This window comes from Tachyglossus aculeatus, chromosome X1, assembly GCF_015852505.1.
Source record: "Tachyglossus aculeatus isolate mTacAcu1 chromosome X1, mTacAcu1.pri, whole genome shotgun sequence".
NCBI classification, from domain to species: Eukaryota; Metazoa; Chordata; class Mammalia; order Monotremata; family Tachyglossidae; genus Tachyglossus; species Tachyglossus aculeatus.
In genome coordinates, this window is record NC_052101.1 from 10,901,823 (window position 1) to 10,920,073 (window position 18,251).

General features: G+C 40.5%; 1 protein-coding gene across 1 annotated transcript in view; it reads right to left on the bottom strand.

The window, feature by feature from the left end:
• Positions 1-18,251, bottom strand: part of CSMD1 (CUB and Sushi multiple domains 1) — a 1,252,749-nt gene that overhangs the window by 586,802 nt on the left and 647,696 nt on the right. The window contains exon 6 of the mRNA XM_038771657.1: positions 3,449-3,561. Coding sequence (XP_038627585.1) covers positions 3,449-3,561 — 113 coding nt within the window. The remainder of the gene's footprint in view (positions 1-3,448; positions 3,562-18,251) is intronic.

The following is an 18,251-nucleotide window of genomic DNA, read 5'->3' on the forward strand; positions in this document are numbered from 1 at the left end:
ACATTCACCACACTTTCAACTCTTCAGGGAGAGAGAAACATGCTTTTAAATAATAGTGCATGACTGCTTATAGTCCTAATTGAATTGTGTATTGAAAGGGGATTTTTCAACGTAGAATATAGCCTACAAGTCTTGAACTGATGGTAGATTTATCTGACAGTTGTAGAAAAGCCATGAGACCTGAAGTCTAATTTGTTTTTCTATTAGAAAAGTGGAACAAAGCAGATACTGCAAATGGAGACTTCTTATCAGTGTATTTATACAAAATCTCTCACTAAAGAATTTAGACACTTCAAGCTGCTCTGAGAAAGTGGGTTTCACAAAGGGTATTTGTACAAAATCAACTCTTTCTGCCTTCTTCACTCTCTTTGAATCAATTAATCAATCATATTTATTGAATACTCACTCTGTGAAGAGCATTGCATTTAGCAATGGGAAAATACAATATAATAGAGTTGGTAGACACATTTCCTTCCCACAAGAAGCTTACAGTCTAGAAGGGCAAGTTCTCTTGGTGAATTAATAAAGAGAACCAGTTAGTCATCGTCATTGTAAGCACACTGAGGGCATATATCATGTCTTTTAATTCTTATTTTACTTTGCAAAGTACTTAGTACAGTGTCCTGAACAGAGTAAATGCTCAATAAATGTTATTGATGTATGGACTCTAAATTGCTTGTTGATTAATGCTTTGTTGTGGTTACAGGTGTCAACTCTGTAGAGGTTATAGCTCTCTGATTTTTTGAGCTGGCCTCTCAACCTTGCTCATCCCAAATCTCTGAATTTGTCATTGAGACTGGAAAGAATGAAAATGACTTCTGTCTCGCTTATTTGCCCTTTGAAGCTGCTCTCTTCCTGTTGTCATCACCTCTCTAAAATCCCTGAGTGTCCCCTTCATATTCCTGCACTTAAAATGAAAAGCTGTCGCCTATGGAATTGGTGAAATGCACATAGTAGCAATGATTGTGGTATTTTGTTAAGCACTTACTATGTGCCAAGCAATGTGCTAAGCACTGGAGTTAGTACCAGATCATTAGAATGGACACAGTTCCCTTCCCACATGGGGCTCAAAGTCAGATGAGGATGGAGAATAGGTACTGAATCCCCATTTTACAGTTGAAGAAATTGAGGTTCAGAGAAGTTAAGTAACTTGCACTAGGTCACACAGCAGACAAATGGTGAGCCCCAAGATTAGAATCCAGGTTTTCCGATTACCAGATCTGTGTTCTTTCTACTCGGCCACACTTTTATAACAAACACTAAAAGGGATGACAAGAGTAATAATAATATTGGTATTAGAGAAGCAGCGTGGCTCAGTGGAGAAGAGCATGGGCTTTGGAGTCAGAGGTCATGGGTTCAAACCCCGGCTCCGCCAATTGTCAGCTGTGTGACTTTGGGCAAGTCACGTAACTTCTCTGTGCCTCAGTTACCTCATCTGTAAAATGGGGATTGAGACTGTGAGCCCCACGTGGGACAACCTGATCACCTTGTAACATCCCCAGCGCTTAGAACAGTGCTTTGCACATAGTAAGCGCTTAATAAATGCCATTATTATTATTATTATTATTATTATTATTATTATTAGTTAAGCACTCACCATGTGCAAAACACTGTTCTAAGCGCTGATCAAATGAGACAAGGATTTCTATTCTAGAACAGCTCATAATAGAAAGGAAATAAGAAGTAAGAAGGAGGAAAATGGAGAAGAAAGACTGCAAAAAATGCAGTTACATACCATTTATTTGTTTCAATTTGGCCTAAAAATCACAAGCCTGCTTTATGATCTTGGATAAGTCTGTAATCCTAGACTTTAAGTTCATTGCGGGCAGGGAATTTGTCTACCAGCTCTGTGCTTTTGTACTCTTCCAAATGATTAGACAAGTGCTCTCCAGATAGTAAGAGTTCAATAAACATCACTGATTGACGAGGCACTTAAGGCATGACTCAGGTTCTTCATCTGTAATGGGGATAAAATAACTACTCTCCCTACATCTTAGATTTGTGAACTCCTTGTGGGACAGTCACTAGATCTAATTTGATTACCTTATATTTACTCCAGTTATTAAATGATATGTTAAGACTCCTAAACTTTGTTTCTGGGTGATAGAAATGCTGCCACTCTAACTTGTCACTAGATGTGTAAAAGGGGAGTAAAAATAAATCTAGTTTGCTTGGAAGCATTTGTTCTCCTACATGAGACAAATAATTTTCTACATAAAGGCAGAATCTTATTGCCATTGAGAAGGCAATAGCAATTACCTAAAACAATTACTCTTGAAATTAATTTATTTCATTCATCATTCAATCGTATTTATTGAGCACTTACTGCATGCAGAGCACCGTACTGTGTTTAGAAAGTACAATTCAGCGACAAAGAGAGACAATCCCTGCCCACAGTGGACTGGTTGAGTGTTTTGATTTCTTTCTAAAAGGAGTATTTCTATTACTGTCCAAGACAAGAAATAGAGCCTTCTATTTGCAAAATGCAAAAGTAGATTAACTGGAGTGTCATAGGGTGTATCAGTCAACCTATTAATGACAATTTTGAGCACCTATTGTGTCAGAGCACTGCAGTGGGTGCTTGGGAGAGTCAGTAAAAGGAGAATACTTAGGGTCTGATCTCCAGGATCTTCTAACGTAATAACGGAGACAAGTAATACAGCACCATCCTGACACTCACAGGGATGTGTGAGGCTCATGGGGTCATTGCCTGGATTCAATTGGGTGGGAGATCATTTTGGGGTGAGCATGCCAGCCCCTAATTCCAATGTGCTTTATGCAATTCACACACCTGTTGTGTACCCAGGGAAGAGTTGACAGAGATTTGGATGAAGAAGAAGCAAACTCTGAGGGTTGTCCATGTTTGGGAGTTGGAGGTGTGAATAGAGAGAGTGTGGTGGGGGATAAGATAATTAGGATTGGTAAAAAGTACACTGCTCGGGGGAATGAAAGTTAGCCTTCTGAAGAAAATGTTGGTAGGGAAACTAGGTAGGGCACGATAGCTTAGGACAGTTGGAGAGAGTCAAGTGTTTAGGGTTTTCTCTCAGGGCACAATACTCAGAGAGGATGAGACGAGGTGGGTGAGATGAAAAGCTCAGAGTTGGAGAGGTGAGAAATTGCGGTGGTTGGTGAACATGGAGTCCTGTGTTGCCCAACTCGGCAAGAATATTACCCAGCTGGCAGCAGTGGCAGAGTTGAAATAATAAATGTTTCAGAAATGTAAGTTTATTGATTCCAAGGAATGACTGTGATACCAATTTTAATTACCCTCTTGCACCATTCAAGTACAGCTGCAAAGAATCATTAGGAGTTAGTAGTATATTTTGAACCTTTTTTTTGTTTACATATAGAGTGGTGATACTGAGAGTAATTACTTTCCCCTCCGGTATCATTTAAGAACTCCACCGAGTGAATTCTTGCCTTTCCTTATGCCCTGGAATATGGTTACCTTGGAACTGAGCGTTGAATCCTTTGCGCCGGTGGTTGCTGTCAGATGTGAAATGGAGCCGTAACCAATTCTTGCTGCTGATTACAGGAGAAGGAAGGTTCATGCCAGTCAGCCTAAGGGAAAAAAAACAAAAAGAACACAAATCTTACTTAAAACCTTGCAAGATGTGTGGCTATATATCTACTGAACTTCTTTGGAATTTCAATACGTCTCACACATCTGGATCAATGAAATGTAAGATGGAGAGTTGATCAAGGTTAAATAATTAAAACTATTCATCTGAGTCCAGGGAAAAAGATGGATGGATTGGATTCTCTGCCTACAGAAACCTTCCATTCATAGCTTGCTTATCCACAATACAAGGGTAGGATTTCACAAACGTTGTATCTCTGACATATGTTTTATTGGTTGAGTTCCCTTAGCAATTGAGCTTTTTCCTTCCAAATGATCAACTCTGCTCTAAGATCCATGATAATCTGCAGGAAAATGAAGACAAGTCCGCTGAATTATCAGGTTACCAGAATTGTTTTTTTGAGATGAAAATGCAAATATCATAGAAATTTTTTGAAAGGCTTGAAGACTTTCTATAAAAGAAAAAAGCATAGAAAAATTAATGTATGTCTTTCAAATAAAACACCAAAGAAATATGGAGTAGGCAGAATGTCACTAAAGTGCTGTCAAACTGGATAACAAAAACATAATAATTTTTTCATCAAAAAATGCAGTAAACAAAACTAGGGTGAAAGAAATACTTCAGCTCAAAGGGCTGATGCTATAATGCTTGCCTGTGGATTCACTGGTGCATTTTCTCAGGTTAAACTCCACTCAGAAAGCCTTACTTTTGTGAATTTATGTGTCACAACAATGTAATTTGCAGATACAGGGATTTCAAAGTCTAGTGATCAAGCCCTGAAACTTCCTAGCTAGAAAGTGCCAATTATCCAAGTGATATTTCTTTAAAGCTCACTTTTCAAATGATGTTTTCTGAACATTTATGTCCTAACTATCATATATAGAGATGGCACTTTTAATCTCTGTATTGAAATCTTTGTCAGAATTGAAATTCATTGTTCTTTGAGGGCATAGATCTTGTCTACTGACTTGATCATATCATAATCTCCCAAGTGTTTAGTTCAGTACTCTGCTCATAAACTTTGAAAAATACACTTTAGACTCTGTTTTGGTTACACAAGGATGATGATAACCATAGCAGTAATAACAACAACAACAGTATTAATCAAACATATTATTTACCAAAACCGTGTTAATTGTTGAATTACACACAGCATAGTCAGGTCCAATACAATCCCTGTCCTATACAGACACCATGTCAAAGAGAGAAGTAGGGCAACTTTCTTATTTCCATTTGACATTCTAGGTAAAACATCTGAATACATCCAGAAAGCCCCTCAATGCATTTTTGTGCATTTAATAGCCACTTATCAATCATTCAATCAATCGTATTTATTGAGCGCTTACTATGTGCAGAGCACTGTACTAAGTGCTTGGGAAGTACAAATTGGCCGACTTGTACTTCCCAAGCTCTTAGTACAGTGCTCTGCACACAGTAAGTTCTCAATAAATATGATTGAATGAATACCAAAATTCTACTCATTTCAAGCAATCAATGCTATTTACTGGGCACTCACTGGGAGCGGAGTACTGAACTAAACACTTGGGAAATTACAATATGATCAAGTCAGTTAGACAAGATCCATGCCCTCAAAGAACAATGAAATTCAATTCTGACAAAGATTTCAATATAGAGATTTAAAGTGCCATCTCTATATATGATGGTTAGGACATAAATGTTCAGACAACATTATTTGAAAAGTGAGCTTTAAAGAAATATCACTTGGATAATTGGCACTTGCTAGCTAGGAACTTTCAGGGCTTGATCACTAGACTTTGAAATCCCTGTATCTGCAAATTATATTGTTGTGACACATAAGTTCACAAAAATAAGGCTTCCTGGGTGGAGTTTAACCTGAGAAAATGCAGCAGTAAATCCACAGGCAAGCATTACAGCATCAGGTGTTTGAATTCAATTCTGCTGAGAAAGTTCAGCGCTAAAAGAAGTCCTGAAACTTACAAATTCCATTTTGTGTTGAAAACTGTTTCTTTTTGTAACCAATTTAAAACTGTTCTTGTGACTGCACAAACAAGAATTTTCAATTAAAGGAAGTACTCCAGCCCGGCAGCTTTATTCACATGTATCCAAAAGGCATTTACCAAATTGTGACACATCCACAGAGCAAACTCAAGCATGGGTAGTAATCCAGCCTTCCTTCATTTCCTAGTGACTGTCAGAGGATTCCGTTACAAATTCTCTGACGGGATTTCAATGTCTGCCTAGAGTCTGCCAGCGTTTGGAGGAACATTTTACCAAATCAAATGCCTAATTCTGATTTATAACACAGCCCTCTTAGTTTCCCAAGTAGCCACGGCTGACAGATTTTACAAACCCATTTCTATGGGAGAGGGATTGGTAACAGAAGAAATTTCCTTAAGGTGGATTTGGATTTGGCCATATCCATTCGTTCATTCAGTCATATTTATTGAGTGCTTATTGTGTTCAAAGTACTGTACTAAGTACCTGGAAGACTACAATATAACAACAAACAAACACACTCCTGCCCAAAACAAGCTCACAGTCTAGAGGGCCATAGTGAATTTCCACAGTCTACTGGGCTCAAACATGAAAAATAAAAGTTGTAGATCATAACAGACTTAAGAGATCATAAACGCATCCCCTTAGCAAGTCTGGGACTGCACTGTAGAGGAGACAGTAGCCCCCTCATATCCCACCCTCCCCAAATCCATACACCATGGATTTGGGACTGCATGAAGAAGGAATGGACAGTCATTAAGAAGGAGTGTGGCTCAGTGGATAGAGCACGGGCCCAGGAGTCGGAAAGACCTGGGTTCTAATCTCACGCCTGCCACTTGTCTGCTGTGTGACCTTGTTCAAATCACTTATGTTCTCTGTACCTCATTTCCTCCATCTGTAAAATGGGGATTAAGACTGCGAGTCCTGGCACACAGCAAGCATTTAACAAATACCATAAAAAAAACCAAACATCTCATTCATTCATTCAATTATATTGATTGAGTGTTTACTATGTGCAAAGCACTGTACTAAGCTCTTGGGAGAGTACAATATAACCATAAACGGATACATTCCCTGCCCATTGCTTGGCACATAATAAGTGCCTAACAAATAATGTCATTATCTTTTAGACTGTGAGCCCACTGTTGGGTAGGGACTGTCTCTATATGTTGCCAACTTGTACTTCCCAAGTACAGTGCTCTGCACACAGTAAGTGCTCAATAAATACGATTGATTGATTGATATTACACACACAGAAATCCCCACGCCCTGCCAAAGGAGAGGACAGCAGATTCACCAAGAAGATAACAACATCATCATCATCATCATCAATCGTATTTATTGAGTGCTTACTGTGTGCAGAGCACTGTACTAAGCACTTGGAAAGTACAAGTTGGCAACATATAGAGACATTCCCTACCCAGCAGTGGGCTCACAGTCTATAAGATGTCCACATGTAACAACATGTCCACATCGTTCACATCTAACCCCACTTGATCCCACTTAGCCAGTAACTGTGGACTGTAATAACTAGTAATTAGTAATAACTTGCTAATTGCCATTTAGGACTTGTGGATTCCCCCCAGCTGAGAGCTGCTGAGTAGCCACCTACTAGAGGAAATTGCCCTGGCCACTGAGTCTACAGATCAGCTGCTGCAGATCACCTGATTTTACTTCTCTGGTAGCCTAATCACCCTCCATGTGCTATCATTCATTCAGTCGTATTTATTGAGCTCTTACTATGTACAGAGCACTGTACTAAGCGCTTGGGAAGTACAATTTGGCAACATACGGAGATGGTCCCTACCCAACAGTGGGCTCACAGTCTAGAAGCAGCGTGGCTCAGTGGACAGAACCCAGGCTGTGGAGGCAGAGGTCATGGGTTCAAATCCCAGCTCTGCCAATTGTCAGCTGTGCAACTTTGGGCAAGTCACTTAACTTCTCGGGGCCTCAAGTCCCTCATCTGTAAAATGGGGATTAAGACTGCGAGCCCCCTGTGGGACAACCTGATCACCTTGTAACCTCCCCAATGCTTAGAACAATGCTTGGCACATAGTAAGCACTTAATAAATGCCATTATCATTATTATTATTATTATAATCCCCTCCCCTGCCCAGCACTTTTCCTCATCTCCCTCAGAGCACCACCCCATCCCTGTTATTCATTCATTCCATCGTTTTTATTGAGCACCAACTGTGTGAAGAACACTGTACTAAATGCTTGGGAAAGCGCGGTACAAAAAATAAACAGTGACATGCCCTGCCTACAAGGAGTGTGGCTCAGTGGAAAGATCCCAGGCTTTGGAGTCAGAGGTCATAGGTTCAAATCCCAGCTCCGCCACTTGTCAGCTGTGTGACTTTGGGCAAGCCACTTAACTTCTCTGGGCCTCAGTTCCCTCATTTCAAAGGAATTTGAAACGTGAATAATCTGCTATTAAAATGTTAGAATTCCCCTTTGAAATATAAAGTTAATTTGAAGCTTTGAGGAAAACATCAAGACTTCTAAATACATTTTTAGTAACCAACAAGTTATTCACTCAAGTGATTCTCAATTTATTCATTCAAATAAAAGCATTCCTATGTATATTTTAACCATTAAGTTGTCCGTTTCTTTGCCCCCCGCAAAGTTAATGTAATACTATTGGGCATGATTTCAAAAGAAAACTCTCCAGAAATGTACTATGCCCACTGGTATTTCAGTTCCTTAAAATGGGGATGAAGACTGTGAGCCCCACTTGGGACAACCTGATCACCTTGTATCCCCCCAGTGCTTAGAACAGTGCTTTGCACGTAGTAAGCGCTTAATAAATGCTATCATTATTATCATTATTAGAGGGGCAGAGGCAGACATGAATACAAATAAATAAAATGACAGACCTGTACCTATGTACCGTGGAGCTGGGAGAGGGGAACAGCAAAGGGAGAAAGTCAGGGCGATGCAGAAAGCAGCAGGGCATAGTGGGTAGAGCACGGGCCCGGGAATCAGAAGGTCATGGGTTCTAATCTTGCCGCCACCACCTGTCTGCCATTTGATCTAGGGCAAGTCACTTCACTTCTCTGGCCTCAGTTACCTCAGCTGTAAAATGGGGATTGAGACTGTGAGCCCCGCGTGGGACAGGGACTATGCCAACCTGAGTTTCTTGTCAACACCACTAGCGCTTAGTACAGTGCTTGGAACATAGTAAGCGCTTAACAAATGCCATGATTACTATTAGTATTGTAACTGGTGAGAGGGCATCCGACAGACGAGTACTCTCCACACCTTCGAAGCCTTACTGAAGACTCATGTCCTCTAAGAGGCTTTCCCAGACTAAGCCCCACTTTTCCTCATCTCCCACTCCCTTCTGTGTCGCCTCTTTGCTCTTTCCCCCCTTCTCCCAGCCCCACAACACTTATGATTGTATCCTTAATTTAATTTATTTATATTGATGTCTATCTCTCCCCTCCCCACCAGACTGTGAGCTCAGATTGTCACTCTTTATTGTTATATTGTACTTTTCCAGGCACTTAGTACAGTGCTCTGCACACGGTAAGCACTTAATAAAAATGATGGAATGAATGAAGACCAACTCTATTGTACTTTCCCAATCGCTTAGTATGGTGCTCATCCTACACTACCTACTGATTGTTAAATTACAAGTAGGAGGAATAGGAGGAAATTACAGAGTGCAAAGATATATACATGACTCAGTTCTCTGCTCTTATTAGCAACACTTCAATACTTCATAGATATTTTAAAACAGAAGGACTAATAGGTTGTTCAGTGCCCCACAATTCTTAAAGTTGTGAGTATACTTCATTTCAAAGGAATTTGAAACGTGAACAATCTGCTATTAAAATTTGTCGAAATTCCCCTTTGAAGAATAATGTTTATTTGAAGCTTTGAGGTAAACATCAAGACTTCTAAATACATTTTTAGTAACATCAACAAGTTATTCACTAAAGTGATTCTCAATTTATGTATTCAAATAAAAACATTCCTATGTATATTCAATCGTATTTACTGAGAGCTTACTGTGTACAGAGAACTGAACTAAGGACTTGGGAAAGCACTATACAGCCATAAAGAGAGACAATTCCCACAATGAGCTCACGGTCTAGAGATGGGGAGACAGACAGCAATACAAGTAAACAGACATCAATAGGAATAAATAAAATTAGAGATTTTTACATAAGTGCTGCGGGGCAGGGAGAGGGGGGAAGGCCAAAGGGAGAAAGTCAGGGGGATGCAGAGGGGAGCGGGAGATGAGGACAAATGGGGCTTATTCATTCATTCAATCGTATTTATTGAGCTCTTACTGTGTGCAGAACACTGTACTAAGTGCTTGGGAAGTACAAGTTGGCAACATATAGAGATGGTCCCTACCCAACAGTGGGTTCACAGTCTCGAAGAGGGAGACAGACAACAAAACATATTAACAAAATAAAATAAATAGAATAAATATGTACAAATAAAATAGAGTAATAAATACGTACAAACATATATACATTTAAACAGGTGCTGTGGGGAGGGGAAAGAGGTAAGGTGGGGGGATGGGGAGGAGGAGGAGAGGAAGGAGGGGGCTCAGTTTGGGAAGGCCTCCTGGAGGAGGTGAGCTCTCAGTAGGGATTAGTCTGGGAAGGCCTCTTGGAGAAGATATGCCTTCAGTAGGGCTTTGAAGGGAGGATGGGGAGAGTAATTGTTGGATTTGAGGAGGGACGGTGTTCCAGATCAGAGGTAGGATATGGGCCAGGGTTCGGAGGCGAGACAGGCAAGAAGGCGAGTGGGAAGGTTAACACCGGAGGAGCAGAGTATACGGGCTGGGATGTAGAAGGAGAGAATAACTGCCCAGATAGTGGTAGGCGAGGAGAGGGGAACTGTGTGTGAGGCATTGATGCCAGGAATGTTCACCCCCTTTTTCCTCTCCTCCTCCTCATCCCCCCCACCCTACCTCCCCTTCCCCTCCCCACAGCACCTGTATATATGCTTGTACAGATTTATTACTCTATTGATTTTACTTGTACATATTTACTATTCTATTTATTTTGTTAATGATGTGCATTTAGCTTTAATTCTATTTGTTCTGACGACTGGACACCTGTCCACATGTTTTGTTTCATTGCCTGCCTCCCCCTTCTAGACTGTGAGCCCGTTGTTGGGTAGGGACCATCTCAAAGTGTTTGCCGATGTATACTTCCTAAGCACTTAGTACATTCATTCAATCGTACTTATTGAGCACTTACTGCATGCAGAGCACTGTACTAAGCGCTTGGTAAGTACAATTTGGTATGCTTTGCATGCAGTAAGCGCTCAATAAATACGATTGAATGAATGAATGAATCTCTTGACTGTAAGCTCATTGTGAGCAGAGAATGTGTCCACTAATTAGAGGAGCAGCGTGGCTCAGTGGAAAGAGCACGGGCTTTGGAGTCAGGGGTCATGGTTTCAAATCCTGACTGCCAATTGTCAGCTGTGTGACTTTGGGCAAGTCACTTAACTTCTCTGTGCCTCAGTTCCCTCATCTGGAAAATGGGGAGTAAGACTGTGAGCCCCCTGTGGGACAACCTGATCTCCTTGTAACCTCCCCAGGGCTTAGAACAGTGCTTTGCACATAGTAAGTGCTTAATAAATTCCATTGTTATTATTATCATTATTAATTGTTATACTCTCCCAAATGCTCTGTCCAGTGCTCCGCCTACCGTAAGCACTCGATAAGATTGAATGAAAGGAAGACGGGGTAGTGGATCTGCTTTCTCATCCAACTCATTTTCATCAAATTAAATCATTTTGCAGAAACAGAACTCCAGTTTAGAATAATCAATTGCAAAATAGATCATGACCAATCAATCACAAATGCATTCTACTCCACTATACCTAGTTCCAAAAGGCTCGCTCTAAAATAAATACAAGTTGGAGATATTCACCCTCCTCATTCATCAGCCCCATCGACTCCTTGTACAGACAATAGGAATCTACCGGGCAATCTCATCAATCATTGTTTTTTTTTTTTCCTGCAGAACAGATGCCCGCCCATTCTGAATCAACCGACTCACTTCACACGGAGCAGCAAAATCTGGTGGTAATGACTTTGGTTCCTACCAACTAGGCATGGATGTAAGTCAGTGATTTAGAAAACGAAATCTCCAATTTCTGTGGCTAATCCTCTGAGCCCTTCAGGTTTCTTGCATGTTGTTTTCCTATTATCTTGGAGGGCAGGTGCCCAAAACCTTGTGACTGGAAAAGCTTTTTGGCTGGTTCACTTTACTTGGTTATTTGTAGTTGACATTTGGGTACCAGACATAAATGAATATAAAGCTTTTGATTTCATCAAAAGATCGTAGCAGTGTCTATAACCCCTCCCACACATGCACACACTAACGGTCAAATTAACCAACTTGAACTCGGTCAAGACTCAAGTCGGAACATTCACTCTGAAGGGAATTTAAGTCTCAATTTTTGTTTCTTCCACACATAAAGATAATAGGATAGTGTTTGTTCAGTGGTTACTCTACGTCAAGCACTGTTCTTCGCACTGGAGTAGATAAAAGCTAATCAGGTTGAACACAATCCCCGTCCCTCATGGGGCTCACGGTCTCAATCCCCATTTTACAGATGAGGTAACTGAGGCACAGAGAAGTGGAGTGCCTTGTTGAAGGTCACACACACACACACACACACACACACACACACATTTTTAAGAGAAAATCTTTCAGTTTCTAGTTTCTCACAGGCGGAGGATCACAGGGAGAAGTGGTGTATGATAATAATAATGATGGCATTTGTTAAGCGCTTACTATGTGCAAAGCACTGTTCTAAGTGCTGGGGGGGGATACAAGGTGATCAGGTTGTCCCCTGCAGGGCTCACAGTCTTAATCCCCATTTTACAGATGAGGGAACTCCCTTCCCCACAGCACCTGTATAAATGTATATATGTTTGAATGTATTTATTACTCCATTTATTTATTTTACTGGTACATATATATTCTATTTATTTTATTTTGTTAATATGTTTTGTTTTGTTCTCTGTCTCCCCCTCCTAGACTGTGAGCCCACTGTTGGGTAGGGACCATCTCTATATGTTGCCAACTTGGACTTCCCAAGCGCTTAGTACAGTGCTCTGCACACAGTAAGCACTCAATACATACGATTGAATGAATTGAATGAATGAATCAACTTCTCTGGTCCTCGGTTCCCTCATCTGCTGAGAAGCAGCGCGGCTCACTGGAAGGAGCCCGGGCTTTGGAGTCAGAGTTCATGGGTTCAAATCCCGGCTTTGCCAATTGTCAGCTGTGTGACTTTGGGCAAGTCACTTAACTTTTCTGTGACTCAGTTACCTCATCTGTAAAATGGAGATGAAGAATGTGAGCCCCCCATGGGAAAACCTGATCGCCTTGTAACCTCCCCAGCACTTAGAACAGTGCTTTGAACATAATAAGCGCTTAATAAATGCCATCATTATTATTATTATCATCTGTAAAACGGGAATGAAGACTGCGAGCCCCCCGTGGGACAACCTGATCACCTTGCAACCTCCCCAGTGTTTAGAACAGTACTTTGCACATAGTAAGCACTTAATAAATGCCATCATTATTATTATTATTAGTAGTAGTAGTAGTAAGCGCTTAATATATATCGTAAAAAAACTAATGAGAATCAATCATATCTATCGAACAGTTACTGTGGGCAAAGCGCTTTACCACGTGCTTAGTAGAGTGCAATATAACAGCGTTGGGCGATGTGGACGCAGTCCACAAGGAGAGAAGTGCCAGGGCTTTGGCCCTCCTGCTGTTGAAGAGGCAGCAGCCTCATTCAGGAGTCCTCGGGGCCATCAGAACATCCCAATATAGACATCTATGACTCACCCCGAAAAATTGGCCGCCTCACTCAAACCCTAATGAGGTTTATTCAAGGACAGTGACTGCTAAACCTTAACCTAGAGGGGGAAATACATATACAGTTTTCGTAGCTCATAGCATGTACACGAGCTAGCCAGATATCGAATTGACTTTCAGCAAGAATCAACTGAAATCAAACTTGTGAAGAAAGACGGAACAGAATCGTGTGCTGGATTCTCATTTTTCTGAAATGCTGCTCTCTTCGGGAATGAGGGACAAGGCCTAGATTTCACTGTATCTGATTTGAAGTCTTCCAAATCTGTCCAGATGGTTACCAGCTAGTCATGCTACCCCTATTTCTAAAACTGAACAACCAGGCGACCATCATCCTTCCATCTGCCCTTCCTGATACTAAGGAGGAGAAAAAACATTCTGTAACGTACAGGACAAAATCTTCACAGCGGTGTTGGCTCCGTGAATGGTTCTAAGTGGTATGAATGATGAGTTGAAGTTCTCCAAGCAGATGTTCATTTACCATGGTCTTGTTTGCCTTCTCCTGTCTCTTAATCTTCAGGGATCTATGAAATGTTCTGTTTTATCTGGAGACTAGAAGCGAGGATTTTTATTTTTCATCCGTTGACTTCCTTTATTTTCTCTAGAGCACTAAGGGTGCGTGGACATGAAATGTGTCTCCTAATTCCATTATATTATATTCTCTCAACACATAGCACAGGCTCTGTACTTAGTAAGATGATGGATTCACTGATCGTGTGAGTCCAGAAACATGCTGATTCCTACTGTTTTCTAGATCCATTAAAATAAATGACTGAAAATTCCATGTTGGGGCCAAGACCATTCAGCACTCACAAGACCACTAGTTCATGGGAAAGAGACATTTGAAATACAGAAAAAAACTTTTCTTTGAAATTCTGTATAACAGAGGAGAGTTAAGCTCATTTTTCCAATGCTCCCACACTAGGAAAGTAAAAAAATAATACTAATAATAATGGTATTTGTTAAGCCCTTACTTTGTGCCAGGCACTTTACTAAGCACTGGAGTGGATACAAGTAATCGGATTGGACACAGTCCCTGTCCCACGTGCGGCTCACAGCCTAAATCCTCATTTTACAGATGAGGTAACTGAGGCCCAGAGAAGTGAAGTGACTTACCCAAGGTCACACAGCAGACAAGTGGTGGAGCCGGGATTAGAACTCATGACCTCTGATTCCCAGGTCCATTCTCTATCCTCTATGCCATTTCAAACTTCCTGTCTTACCCCCCTCAACATTTTGATTAAATAAGAGCATTTTCAAAGATGGAATGTCCCCAAAAAGGACGAATGTATATCTAATGAATAGCCTCAAAACCGTAAGCTCACTGTGGGCTGGTAACGATGAAGTAGGCTGGCCTAGTCAATATAGCACAGGCCTGGGATTCAGAAGGTGCTGGGTTCTAATCCTAGCTCCGTCACTTCTCTGCTGTGTGACTTGGGGCAAGTCACAGCGTGGCTCAGTGGAAAGAGCCCGGGCTTGGGAGTCAGAGGTTATGGGTTCAAATCCCAGCTCTGCCAATTGTCAGCTGTGTGACTTTGGGCAAGTCACTTACCTTCTCTGTGCCTCAGTTGCCTCATCTGTAAAAGGGGGATTGACTGTGAGCCCCCTGTGGGACAACCTGATCACCTTGTAACCTCCCCCCCTGCTTAGAACAATGCTTTGCACATAGTAAGCGCTTAATAAATGCCATCATTATTATGAGAAGCAGCATGGCTCAGTGGAAAAAGCACGGGCTTTGGAGTCAGAGGTCATGGGTTCAAATCCCGGCTCCACCAACTGTCAGCTGTGTGACTTTGGGCAAGTCACTCAATTTATCTGGGCCTCAGTGACCTCATCTGTAAAATGAGGATTAAAACTGTGAGCACCCCCGTGGAACAACCTGATCACCTTGTAACCTCCCCAGCACTTAGAACAGTGCTTTGCACATAGAAAGCGCTTAACGCCATCATTATTATTATTATTCTCTGTGCCTCAATTACCTCATCTATAAAGTGGGGATTAAGACTGCAAATTCCATGTGTGCCAGGGACTTTGTCTAACCTGATTTGGTTGTATCCACCTCAGCACTTAGTTCAGTGTCTGGCACACAGTAAGTACTTAAATACCACAATTGTTATTATTATTATTATCACTATTGAAGGACATGTCTACCAACTCTGTCATACTATAAAATCCCAAGTGTTTAGTACAGTACTCTGCATGTAGTAAGTGCTCAATTAATACTATTGATGATTGATGATGATATTATATGATCATAATAATGGAACTTGTTAAGTGCTTACTGTGGGTCAAGTGCTGGGATAGATACAAATTAATCAGGTTGAATGCAGTCCCTGTCCCACATAGGGCTCCCAGTCTTAATCTCCATTTTACAGATGAGGTAACTGAGGCCCAAAGAAGTTAAGTGACTTGCCCAAGATCATACAGCAGAAGCCATCGAAAGAGGAAATTCATATTTTGAGGAATCAGAACCAGATATTTTTTCAATGCCCTTTGAGAATGCAGATGCAAATTGGACAGTGGAGTTTGCAGTAAACCTAAAACACACAGCAATTGAGCAAGATAAAACTTTGAGTCATAGGGTGAAAGAAACCATAGGACACCATTCAATCCAAAGTATAAATTGACTGTAATAGGCAAAGGAAATTTCAAATAGGGGGTATGCATCCATCACACAGGATTTAGTTGTTAGAATTACCCCACTATAAATGATGTGACTATGTCATCTAGAGTATCTCTCTGCAGAACGGATAGACCACAATCCACAGGATCATAATAAATTAATGCAAGTCAAAAATTTAACATTCAAGTAGATCCAATCATTCACCAGGGGGAAATCAATCAAGAATTTTTTAAGCCAATGCCCAAGCTCTATCCTTAAAAGACAATAATCTGAAGCAGAGTGGCTCAGTGGAAAGAGCACGGGCTTCGGAGTCAGCAGTCACGGGTTCAAATCCCAGCTCCGCCAATTGTCAGCTGCGTGACTTTGGGCAAGTTACATAACTTCTCTGTGCCTCAGTTACCTCATCTGCAAAATGGGGATTAAGACTGTGAGCCAGACCCCTGTGGGACAACCTGATCACCTTGTAACCTCCCCAGCGCTTAGAACAGCGCTTTGCACATAGTAAGCGCTTGATAAACGTCATCATTATTATTCTCACTCCTAAACTTGAGCCCCATTCTTAACATCTAACTCTAGCTTCATCTTTAACAATTGTGGTATTTGTTAAGTGCCTATTATATGTCAAGTGCTATACTAATTGTACTGATTGATGGACTGCAGAAAATTCTTCTTTAAAGCAAGTTCTATGCAGCCTTTCTGCATAGACCCATCTCGTCTTATCATCTTTTCATCATCAAAGATGGGGAATAATTACTAATCATCTAATTTCTGCAATAATAGTCTTTCATATGTTGGAAAATAATTAATGTGGTGCATTGTACCCAGTGGGCGCTTAATAAATGTTACTATTACCTGACAATGTTCTCTTCCTTTGGCTAAACACATTTTGCTTCAGTTTTTCAAACGTATGAGGGGGGTTTTAGGCGCTAATGTTTGAATAGCATTTACATATTAGTAACACAAATACTAAACCTATCCATCTGTGTTCTCTAGATGACTTGGCCAAAATGATGGCAATATTTTTTTTTAAATAATTTATTCATTCATCATATAAAAATAACAGCACAGCTGTAAATTATAATGCAGGATTACCCAAAGGATTAAAATATCTCTGGAGACAGTAGAATGGGAAAATGGTGATTGGCAGAACAAAAAATATATATATTTAAATCGGAGCCTTCCTTATTTTACTTTGGTTCTTTGATATATGTTTTAAACCAATATTTTCCCAATCATTCACCCAGAAAACAAATAATAGATGTGGAAATGAATGAACATGTAAACCAGTCATACTAATTTGTTTTGGCTAACAGGCTAAGGGTGCCAAACAAATCATATACCGGGGAAGTAATGAAATGGAAAATACAAATGGAACTGTGGATCTATTTTGTCAGGGCTACTGATGTTCATATATAACAACTATATCATTTTTTTTGCCACTAGTAAGTGAGGGAAATGAAGGTCAAATATTGCAACAAAGTGAAATGTATGTGGATCTGAGGACCATGCTATTTTCTAGGTGTTGGTTAGCTGGGAATTAACCAAAATTCAAATTAATAATGATAATAATTATAATATTTATTAAGTGCTTACTATTCACTGGGGTGGTTATGAGAAAATTGGGTTGGACACAGTCCTTTTCCCATGTGGGGCTCATGGTCTTAATCCCCATTTTACAGATGAGGTAACTGAGGCACATAGAATTGAAGTGACTTGCCCAAGGTGACACAGCAGACGTAGTGGAGCTGGGCTTAGAGCCCTTGACTTCATTACTTTCAGGCCCATTCTCCATCCACTACACCATGCTGCTTCTCAACGCTTCTTAACACTCATTTCCAGAGAAACCTCAGGTGCAGAATATCAACCAATAATATTGAGAAGCACTTTATCTTTAATAGTGAAAATACAAATAAAAGGAATCAGATTTCACAGGATAAAATAACTCCTGGGGTTCTGAAAGTTTCTTGCTAGAATTAGTAGCTATACTTTATTTTTATTATAATTATTATCATTCTTTTAGTCATTTTTTTGTTAAAAAGTTCAAGGTACTATTGGACCCTATTTTTCCATATCAAAGACGTCCATTTGACAGAAAAAAAAGAACCTCTACACTCCAGAAAGGCATTTTTTTTCCATGAACGATATAATAATGGCATTTATTAAGCACTTACTATGTGCAAAGTACTGTTCTAAGCGCTGGGG